Source organism: Abramis brama (genome assembly GCF_963993115.1).
Source record: "Abramis brama genome assembly, chromosome: 5".
Classification (NCBI taxonomy): Eukaryota; Metazoa; Chordata; class Actinopteri; order Cypriniformes; family Leuciscidae; genus Abramis; species Abramis brama.
Genome location: NC_139967.1, coordinates 1,716,908 through 1,728,824, shown reverse-complemented (window position 1 = coordinate 1,728,824; position 11,917 = coordinate 1,716,908). Strand labels below are relative to the sequence as shown.

Below are 11,917 nucleotides of genomic sequence, written 5' to 3'. Positions count from 1 at the left end.
TGCAAGCAGCAGAAGGTCACCTTATGCGACACACACACACACAGTAAACCTGTGTTGTTCACTCAGCTGCGCATAATAGCACCGAATTAATAAAAAACACAATATATTGCCCCATGTTCTGTTTTCTATCATGCGCCATGAACGTTTGCCATGACGTAATATGCACGCAAACGCACCAGGGTTCGATAGAATCAAGTTGAGTGTGAAACCAGACCAACGCTGCGGGGAGCGCCGGGAACAATCGCGCTCAGGCTCGTACCGCAGCAAACGAGCCCAGTGTGAAAGCCCCCTAAACTAAACTGCCAGTGTGAAAGCACCCTTAGACACTCCTGATTTAAGTGCCATGAGCGTGTTACACCCACTATTAAATCTTATTTTGGTGCTGAACAAAAAGGTAACAAACAACTGTTGTTGCACCACATCACTGGTAAATTATTACAAAAGTGTACAAATGTAAATGTGCAAATTTGAAATGAATGTTTTTATTTTTTCTAAAAACAAGACAGAGGGAGGGGGAGAAAGGATAAACGAATAAAGAAAAACAAAGGATTGATCCAATAAAGCTGGTACTTTAACCATCCTTTAATTTACAGACAACAAACAAAAGGATGAGGACTGCAGCATTGCTTGGCCTGCCGTGGTACATGCGAGAGATTCCTTCAAAATTCATGAAGATATGTGAGGTAAGCTGAAACCTTTAAAGGAGAACTCCGGTCAATTTTAACATTGAGCTAATTTTTTTGTAAATTTGGAGTGCTGTCAGTACAGAGAACAACGACAAAAATCGGTGTTGCCTACACCGTGTTATCCTCTTTTTAAAATTTGCATCCTGTTGACTTCAATGGGGCAAGTTTTAAACCTGCTTTTAGGCTCTTAACATCCTTTAAGAGGATAGTTAAGGATAGTAGTTAATGGATTGTGAACCAGCAGTAGTGAACACTACCGGCAATGCTAGGGCTCCTTGACAACTATGACAACTTTATGCTGCTCGTTGGAGGATATTTTCTTCTTGGTGGGGGGATCAAGGAACTGACCCAGTTCACTGTACTGTGTCGACAGTATTGAGTTTCTTGCAGCATCTATTAGATGATAACAGGGCGGCCTCCACTTTAAAGGTTTATGTTCCCTGCATATCTGCTTATCACGGCCCGGGTTCTGGTGCTTTCCTGGGGTCTGATAACCTTGTTTGTAGTTTTCTGAAGGGAGAAAGGCGTTTAAAGCCTGTTCCTTCTACTCCTTTTCCTGTGTGGGACTTACCGCTTCTAGAGTTCCTTTGTACACCACCATTTGAGCCATTGGCTGTTGCGGATATTAAGTGGTTGCCCTTAAAAGTGTATTTTTTGTTGGCTGTTGCTTCCACTAAACGTGTTGGTGAACTTCATGCCTTGTCAGTGAGTGAATTGTGTTTGTGAGTGAGTGAGTGAGTGTAAGATTTTCAATCTTATTTCAATCACTCAGATACAGATGGGGGGAGGTATCATCTTCTGTGTCTTCTATCATGTCCTGTACAAGCTTTAAAGTACTATGTTAAGTCTTCCGCTTCTTTCAGATAGTCGGATCAGTTATTTGTTTGTTATGGTGAGGTACGCAAAGGTGCACCTTTGTCCAAACAGAGGCTATCATGCTGGATTGTCGAGAAGATAGAGTTGGCGAATAATAAATCTCATCAACCCTTATTAGTGGTTGTTCCTTGTCACTCCACTAGGGCCGTGTCTTAGTCTTGGGCCGCTTTACGGGGAGTTTCCTTGGCAGATGTGTGCGAAGCTGCTACCTGGTCTTCTTTCACCGGAATATTAAACAAAGAATCAACTTGATTGGGGTGTAGTGAGCTCACATTTGTTCAAATTCAATTGAAGGCCTGGAGCCTTAGAGAAGGAATTAACTAGAGAAATAGCCAGAGGGATTTGGTCTTTGTTTTTTAAAATAACTATTTTATAAAATAACTATTTTTATAAAATAATAATCATCTGCTAGCTGACTGATTGTTAAAGTTTTTTCCAAATACATTTAACTTCTTCACTGATAAATCATGACTAACCAAAGTGGACAACATATCTGACAAAAAATGTGGGGATAGTGGGCAGCCCTGCCTTATTCCACAACTAATCGGAAATCTTTGTGTGGTACCAAAAGGAAGAGAAACTGAGCTATTCATATCTTTGTAAATCATTTTTATAACACTAACCAATCGTTCACCAAAACCAAAATGTCTCCATGTACCTTCGCGCGGTGCTTCAAGGTCAACGTGACTGCTTCCCATTATGTGAGTTCTGCAATCCTTCTGGAGCAACCCTGATGTTTGCAGGTGGGTGGCATTCCTCATGACTGTGTTGATATGCGTTCCCAACTAGTGCTTTGTACTGCCTCTGGTGGTCAGGAGGAATTCACATTCACAGTTATATACGTAACTGGCGTTTCCCTGCCTACGACCCGAGACGCTGGGTAAGACTCCAGCCTCCCCACAACCCTACAGGACAAGCACTTTGGAAAATGTATGTAATGGATGGATGGACGTACATTTCTGTGAGGGTTCTAGTCCTCCCTGTCTCTGCCGCTCTTCTTTCCCCAACAATTCTTGGGGAAAAATTCTTGATCCATGTTTCCAGACAAAATCATTCCGAACCAATATTATTTAATTTCATTGTAAATATTCTGCTAAATTTTCAATATAATTTCTGCAGAAATGCACAGAGTTTATCATCATTCTGATTTCGGTTGTAGCCAACACTCGTTGTTGCGGTGCATTGTGGGATTGAATGAGTGCACTCAATATAACGTCCACTATGGTTTCGGACACTACAAATGGCTGTCCCATTTGGTATAGGGAGCGATTTCGGATTCAGCCAGAGACTAAAGACTTGACCACACACCTGTGAACATGATTAAACAATGAACCAATGACAACATAGGACACATGACAAGGGGGTCACATGGCAGGATCACACAGGGCAAGGGAATCACATGACAAGACAGGAAATATGACTGACTAAACTGCTAAATAAGATGTGAAACAAAAAACAAAACTAGACATGTTTTGCAGATGGTAAAGTATGAATGACAAAAGTGTTCTTAAATTTTGGGAAATGTGGTCATTGAATGCATTTTGTGTGAAAGCAATAAAAATGATTCACAGATTGGTCCTGTTTCACTGAATGTGAGAAGAGTTTTGGAAATGGGACTACAGATTATGTTAGCAAATATGTTAGCAATTGAAAAAAACGAAATACTGCCATTCCAAGCAGAGAAGGTTGGACTTTGTCACCCTCTTGTGGACATCATTCCATCTTCACGTTTTGTCCTTTATATAGGCCAACATTATATAAAATATATCATCCCAGCTGTGTGTGTGTGTGTGTCTGTGTGTCTGCACCAATACTGAATATTCAAAATACTAGAAAAAAGGTCAAATATAAAGGGTTATGAGTTTGTACACTTGAACTGTGGATTGTCCAATCAGCATCCAGGACCATAACTATCAGTTTCATAATAATGAGCATTTGTGCTGTTTGATATCAAATGACCAGGACAAAACCTTATTTTAGAACAACGATTTATTAATAAATTTATTGGAATAGAAGCAAAGTAATACAATATTTTAATCAACAATCATAGTTGTAATTCAGTCTGTGTTATGGTATTATACAGATCAGCTGCATTAAAACAAACAGTGAGGACACCACTGATATTTATCATTCATTATTGGTGCATTTTTATGGCCAGATGAATCTGCTCCAGCAGATTGTCTTTGTTGTTTGTGATGTTTTTTCCAGCGACCTCCATAAGATCAGTGATCATCTCAGCGCTGTAAGAACCTTGAAAGGTCTTGTATTTTTTCCTCCATTCCTCAATTTTATCTGAAGAAACATTAACACACTTAAATCAGAACACAGTTGATATTTCAGTTTTATTCAGGACATTGTAAGATCATAACTTGCCTCCACAGTTGACCTCATTAAAGAGAGGGATGTGTATCACGGTTGGAGTGTTTTGGCCTTTGAACACATAGAATTCCTTCGGTTTCTCGGAGTGTCCATTGGGAATGTTGACCTCAGGGAAAGGGATCTTTAGTTTCTTGGACGTCTCAGCAGCTTTCTTCACCGTCTGTGGTAGAAAAGGATCACATTGTTTGATTAAAATGGTTGGACAGACTGTTTTAAATAAATATGGTTAGATAAACCCATGCACTTATTTTTAAATTTTAGGACACATTTTAGGTTAGTGTGACCATGGTCACTATGAATGTCATGAGGGGGGAAAGCAGCATTATGCCCCTTTTTTACAAGATGTAATAAGTCTCAGGTGTCCCCAGAATGTGTGTGAAGTTTCAGCCCAAAATACCCCACAGATAATTTATTTTACCATGTTGTAAATGCTGATTTTTAAGTGGAAGGAAAACATGTTTTTGTACATGCATCTTTAAATGCAAATGAGCTGCTGGTCCACCCACCCCCTTTCCAGAAGAGGGCGGAGCCTTTACAGCTTGTGCAAAAAAAGTCTGTTTGGTTTTGATTATATCTCTACCAGTCACGCTCACGTGACATTGCAGTTCTCGTGAGTATTAAACCAAGTTCTTTCATGTCTCATTGCGCTTAAACTGTTGTTGACATGACCTTGTGTGTATTTGACAGTTCACAAACACAGCTGGTTATATCAGTGAACGTAAACAGGGAAAGAAACTGCATGTGTATTTTAGATCTGTGTATTAAAGTGAAAGCAGTGTAATATACATCACCTACTGCGATATATGCTGTTAATATGAATCAAACAACTAAAGAAAAACAGAAAATCCCTCACTGCTCTCGACTGAATAACTTTAGTAGCTTTAATAAGAATGTTTCTTGAATACTGCTGTTAAATGCTCTGGTGAGGAGATAAACATGGCAGACTGTGTACAGCTCACTGAGGGGCGGGGTCTATGCTAATAGGGCGGAGTCAGTCACCCATCATGGGCGGGGCCTACGCATGTGACGTCACATTGCATAGAAACTGCAAACGCCTTATTCTGAGACACTGCTTAAGTGATGATTTCTAACGGATTTTTCCTTTAACCATGAGTGAATTCTCTGTGCGTATAATACCTCGAAAGGATCACCTTCACTGAAGTCCAGTGAAATGATGAGGTCGATGTCTCTCTCTTCTCTCAGCACTGAGAAGTAGGATGAGTTGATAAACAGTCCAGCGTCTTCATAGTCTCTCGTCTCACTTTCCAGAAGAGCAGAGGGCACTGCTTTATCTGAGGGATCACAACATTATTATATTATTCACAATGAATTTCCAGTTATCATCTGTCTATGAGTTTCTGTTCTCACCTTTCATGTTGTGAAGAAAGTCATATTTCCTGCCCCAGATCCACTGTGACACGCAATCAAAAATACTCGCCCAAAGATCTGTAAAACATACAGTGGTTTTTATCTTTAGTAAATATTCTTTTTAAATTCGGTGTATGTTTTTAGTTGACTATATGGTTCTTTGGAGAAAGTTTGAGATTTAATTATAGTTTAAGCTTTAAAGTACATCACTGGATGTCTAAAGGTTCTTCTGTGGCATCAGTCTGTTAAAACCTTTTTTGTTGAAGCTAACTGGAAGATTTATGGACTTCAACACATTTCGGTTTATGCATTAATCTGGCAAAAAAAAAAAAAAAAACATTATACAAATCAACACATTGTAAAGAAAGTTCAACCTACCAAAAGGCCAGAAATCACTCAATCCTTTAAACAAATTCAGAGTGTATTGTTTCATATACTGTTTTGCAGCTTCTTTATCAGAGGGATTCAGGTTTTTCTTTTGAAAACTCATCTGATGTTGGCCTTCAGAGATCTCTGTGAAATGAGAACATGATTGAGTTTTATAATCTAATGCAGGTCTATGCATCTTGTGTTAGAGTTTAGTTTACCATTTAAATGTTGTTGAAAAGCATACTTTTGGAAAATCTTACCGTTCAGCGCTGTTCTGATGGATTTATCATGGGCTGACGGATCTTTGCCATTCAAAACAGAGAGATTCATGTCCACGAGACCCTTGAGCACTTGGTGACTTTTGTCTATGGGAGGGAAGTTTGTATTTTCTGAAGAAACACACAGCAAACAAACATGATCAGTGCAAAATGTCTTGAATGGAAGTGCTTTCCATCCCCAAATTTATAACATTCAGTTTTCGGGTGATCATCATTATGGCTCACTTTTATTTTTCATCATTAAATGCCCAATGAAGTGCCTTGAAACTTGAATCACTTGCGCGAAACCAGACTTAATTTGCCCCAATGGAAAGCATATTTACACGGTTTGAATCGTTCCGTATCCCCTATAATGTGCTAGCCTGACTACGTCAGACTTCGTACTTCCGCTCAATTTCAGTTCGCTTCTGTACCCAGTCTGAGATAGCGACCCATCTCCCAGTTTTCCTCCGGCCTCAAAACAGCCGGCCAATCAACGAACAGAGGGCGGGCTGAGAGCCGTGACGTAGACGCTGATTGTACCGTGGATGCGTAGATTTACTTCACATAATCTGCAAAAGTCGTTCACAGCCATGTTCACTCCGGTATTTCGCTCGATGGTTTTGTTTTCGCATCATACATGTGTTTACAGTGGAAGTTAGATGCGGCTGAGCATGCGCATAACACACGCCATAACCAAACGTTATGTGATTGGCTTACAGGTAACCAATGATTTTAAACTTCAGACAAGCGCCCCCGCGAGAAAGAAAATGCTTTTCAATTATGCCCTTCCAGACTCTTTCTACAAAGCAAAGCGAAGTAGCAGAGATTGGTATTACCAGGCTAATAATGTGCACTGTGCCATTCATCATATAGAAGATAGTAAATGTGTGAACAAATGACCGATTTCAGCCACAGCTAATACTAAATGCTAACATTTATACTAAATGCCAAAAGACTTTGATTTCACGGGGACTTTAAAGAGTAATGTAATGCTTTACCTTTCTCCATTTCCTCAACCATCTTCTTTTCGGTTGGTGGTGCATGTTTTAAGAACTCTGTGAAAAAAAAAAAAAAAAAAAAAAAAGGAATTAGTTTAATTGATGACTGTCAGCTTTAAACTGAACTGAATCTTCAGAACAAATGAAGTTGCACCTTTTATTTTTTCCAAGAGTTGTGTCTTTTCCTCGTCTTCATTAGCTAAAGCGCTGCCGCACAGAGCTGCAGAAAACACATTAACAAGTTTAAAAGGGTTTACAATAAATAAAACGTATAAATAAATATGCAAGCTGGATATACACCAGCTGGAGTGCCTATGATCTCCACTAGAGGACTCCCTGCTTTCAAATCATGAACTTCAATTCCCAGAACCCATTGCTGACTCATTGTTTGATCATCACTTCCACCTGTGTCTCATTATCTGGTTAAGCTCTGCCTATAAGCGCTGTATTTTCACTCATTGAAAACTCTTGTAGGCGTTACACTGTATTGGTCTCATTTCTGGTTTTTCGTCTCATGGTTTTGAACATCTGCATGTCTATCTGGATTTTCTTGCATCTCGGACTGTTTTTATCTGGATCGTTTACCCTGTGGTTTTGATCCTCGCCTGTTATTTGGTATGATTGTGGATTAGCCTCAAAGCTGCATTAGGATCTTCACCCAACTCTTGGAGCCATATTTAATACTGAAGAATAAAATTTGTCATTAACTTCTTATTGTTAAGCAAAAATGACATTTCCTTTAAATAAAAATAAATAACCATGTAAGGGATAATGTAGGGCAGAGGTCTGCAATCCTGCTCCTGGAGGGCCACTGTCCTGCAGAGTTTAGTTCCAACCTGCTTCTGCACACCTACCTTTGAGTATTCAAGCGATTCTGAAGAGCTTGATGAGCTGATTCAGGTGTGTTTGATTAGGGTTGGAACTAAACTGTGGCCCTCCAGGAGCAGGATTGAAGACCTCTGATGAAGAGCGAGGCGGTTATAGCGAATACAACCCCGACAGGCTGATCGCGAAGCGGAGGGGTCTTGAATCAGCCTGAAGGGGTTGTATTCGCTATAACCACCTCGCTCTACATTATCCCTCTTATTACATGGCTACCCACCAAATAAATCAATAATTTGACAAAATATTGATTTAAAGGAGTTTGATTTAAAAAAACGATTGTATTGTTTCCGCTAAAGAAAATAGTCTGTTCCGTCTCTACGGTTAGAATCCTGCATCCATAGCAACGCTCTGTTTTTCATGGCAACGGTGTGTTATACGTCGCAGCGGTCTGATCAAGAAATAAGACCGCATTCTACAGTGGAATTCAACCAAGCCATGTAATAAGCAATGATAAAGGTTATTGTTAATACATTTCCAATTGTTGAAATTGCTTTTTAAATGATTTCAACATTTCTAATTTTAATATTCATATTTTAGCTTTGACAGACCTGATCTCCAGATCAATCCCAGATACTATTGATCAATTTTACACTCTTATTAAAGTAGGTAGATATTATAAATGGGAATAAACTCTCCTTTAAAACAGTGTGTGTTACCTTGCAGGTACAGCATGTCAATCTCAGGCTGGTTCTTGATCTTACGGCCATTTTCAAACTTGCTGCCAAAGTTGGATGTTTCCACAAACGCTCCAGTGAGGGAATAACCGGCTTCATATGGAGTGAACTCAAACCAGGGGTCTGCAGACAGAAACACGTCCATATAACAGCTGAAACCAATAACTCAACACATTAACTGTCTGTCTTTCACACACACACAGACCTGCATCTTTGTTCCGCTTGCTGTGCTTGTCGATCGCTGTGTAGATTGGAAACGGGTCTTTACTCTTCTGGTCCCACTGATCTGAGAGTGTGTGTTCATCTATCTGAAGTGAAAAATATTTCTTCAGCTGTTATTTATCATGTTGGTGTTGGAGAGACCTGGGACAATTTATTCAGTCACAAACAAGCTCAAGTGAAAAAGTAAAAAATAAAACACACAAAAAAAAAAAAAAGCTAGAAACTTCAAAAAACCTTATGATTTTCAATATGGTCTCAGACTTTCGGACCACACTATGTAGATTTGCAGTAGTTTGTAATCAGAAGAATGTTACAGTATTGTTTCCCCTGTGCTTCAGGTTCCTTGGCCATTATAAACACTAAACATAGCACTTTAAGACTGAATGTGAGCACCTCATTAAGATCATACATTGAGTGTTGTATTATGAATAGTTACAGACCTCTTTCACACATGTCGTGACGAACATCACTGCCCAGACGTCAGTCAAGCTGAATATGTCTTTCTCATAGTAATATTTCTTCAGTTTGGCATGAGCATCTCCCCAGCTGACCGCAGGACCGCTGAGTCTCTGGACGATCTTGTCTTTCACAGTCTCTAGTTTGGTGGACCAGTCTGGCTCCTGATATAAGGAGGCCATGCACCTTCAGAGGAACAACATATGCTCTCATTTATGACAATCTCTCTCAGTGAGTGTGTGAGTGAGTGAGTGTGTGTACCAGGTGGATCCAGAGACTCCGCTCAGATAAAGCATACAATCCAGAAGACCTGTTTTCTTGAGTTGATCCAGGGATCCCAGCAAACCCACCATGGCTCTTTCTCCTCCTCCAGATGCCAATAATGCAATGTTTGGCACCTCATTCTGAAATACAGTTTAAATGACCAAACAATTGATGTTCATCAGCTAAAACGCCATTTATAAATATCCAAGCATATAAACAAAGTATATTACCTCACTGCAGTTTATCTTAAGTTTCTTCAGGCTTTGCAGAACATCAATTCTCCTTCTGGTGATAAACTCCTTCTCTTTCTCGTTGAGAGAGTGTTCGATTCTCACTTCACTGCAACAACAGACCAGTGCTGAATTTATACAGCCATTTCATACGTTTTAGAAAAGTTAATCAGATTTATCCAGGATAGAGAGAGACAGTCATAGGAGTCTGAGCAGAATTACCTTTCCTGGGGTTTAGATCCTCCCATCTAAAAAACAACAGTCAAACATTAAAGTTAAAATCTATCGTTCCAAAAAAATTGGAAAAAATCCATTGAAATCTACCTTACAATTCTTTCAACAAAAAACTAGTCGTACCTCAAATGTCAATTATTAAGTTTTTTGTTGTTTTTTGCTAGTTACTTTTAAAAATAGAAATAAAACATATAGCCTACTCACAGTTCTTGTATAATAAGCTATAGCAAAATCCTGAGGCTTCACCAATATCAGCACAGCAGCCGTCAACTCTCAGATCAGACAGAAGAGCCTCTTTTATAGGACTCTGAAACTGAAGTCTAATCTAGATCATCGTGGGAGAAAGCGGGGATTAAACTACAACACCTGACTTGAATGAACCTAACAAATAAATTGGAGCTAAAGCGGTTTCATTAAAGGTAATTGAAGTTCACGCAATCCCACTAATTTGAACCAGGTTTATCTAGTCTAGATAATTGCGTGTGCACGCTTTTCTTAAGCAGCCCTAGAGGTTTATAGATTAAATCTATTCACCACAGTAAACAGCATTTATTTTATGCTGTTTTATAGTGATGGGCAGATCGAGGCTTCGTGAAACAATGAAACAGTTGAAGCAAATGTGCCATATTGTGTCGAGGCTTCGAAACAATCCTACACCTGTCTCAACGGTGACACATAATGGTCACTTGCAGGTGTTGATCTGAAACAACCTTGACGAGCCATTAAAAAATGTGGGTTTTTTTTATTATTGTATTTTTCGAATATGTGAAGCTTGTAACCTGTAGGCTCCTCACTGTGCATAATGTTATTTTGGTCATGAAAAATGAATATTGATAAAAGAAATCAAGCCACAATGTCTCACTTTTTTATAGATTTTTATTCAAAAATATAAATTTCTCTGCTGTGGAAGGACTTAGCCTACTTCTTTTTTTACAGATAATTTTTCCAGCCTTTGAAAAAAGGGACACTTAATTTATCTATCTATCTCTTAATCTATCTATGTAGCCTATCTATCTATTAATCTATCTGTCTATATATATTTCTATCTATGCATTAATGTGTCACTATATGTATACTCTGTCTCTGTCTGTCTGTAGCCTATCAGTCAATGTGTAAATTTAAATGTAAGCCTAAATATAACTATCTCAAAATCAAACTCCTCTCATAAAACCCCACAAGGTCAAGATGCGTTGACTTCACTTTTATGCAGATGTATGAGTGTGTTGTGTGTTCCCGACCCTGTCAACCTGTCGAAACACTTGTGAAACACTCCGAAGCTTCATTTAGCCGTAGTCACGTGACATGGGTGTTTTTAATCACGCTTCGGATCAGTGTTTCGAAACATCTGCGCTTCGGATCTCGAAAAGCTTCGGAACGTCAGTTTCGCGTCAGCCATCCCTTCATTTTGGTGCTAAACTTCACTTTGAACGAGAGCAATAGCTCGCATGCGCGCCAAATAACTGACAAATTGTTGACATAAATTGGGGTCCCCTGTCAGAAACCATGTAAAACGAGAGGCCATGAATGCGAAAGACGTGATCAACGACAGCGACCACTGTCTCCTTGGCAGAGGATAATCTAGGCAAGGGAATAAAATGGGCCGCCTTGAGAACCAGTCCACTGCAGTCCAGACCACCGTGTTGCCCTGGGATGGTGGTGGTGCGAGTGTTAAGGTCCTTGCACACGTTAAAAAATAAATACGACCTCACGCTGTGTCAATCACGTTTCACATTGACTTTCACATTCACATTGATATTGACTTTGATCTTAAATGTTGTTTGTCACTTGCTTTGTTTCTTTGGTACTGCTCTCCTCTTTTTGTGTGTTCCAGTGCTCAGAGACTTTGTACAGGGCCGGGCCTGCATCTACACGAAACCTCCTTCGGTGTAGGTGATTTGGGTGGTGTGTACTGGAGGTTGGCACTGAAATAGTGACTTAAAGGTTACTACTTATATGCAATGTATGCTGTGGGGTTTCTTCTGTCTTCTTCTGTCTCTTACAGGAGGTCCACAAGGG

The 11,917-nt window shown here is 39.5% G+C and overlaps 1 protein-coding gene across 1 annotated transcript; it reads right to left on the bottom strand.

Annotated features, from left to right (window-relative positions):
- Positions 1–3,540: 3,540 nt before the first annotated feature.
- Positions 3,541–10,166, bottom strand: LOC311082543 (cytosolic phospholipase A2 gamma-like). The gene is made up of 15 exons (XM_084113419.1): positions 10,106–10,166; positions 9,890–9,915; positions 9,668–9,776; positions 9,435–9,577; positions 9,158–9,359; positions 8,701–8,803; positions 8,478–8,618; positions 7,091–7,156; positions 6,937–6,993; positions 5,939–6,067; positions 5,688–5,822; positions 5,310–5,387; positions 5,079–5,233; positions 3,936–4,101; positions 3,541–3,854 (listed from the first exon to the last, which is right to left on the bottom strand). The coding sequence occupies exons 2-15, from the start codon at positions 9,913–9,915 to the stop codon at positions 3,697–3,699; spliced, it is 1,668 nt and encodes a 555-aa protein (XP_083969545.1). The 5' UTR covers positions 10,106–10,166; the 3' UTR covers positions 3,541–3,696.
- Positions 10,167–11,917: the final 1,751 nt, after the last annotated feature.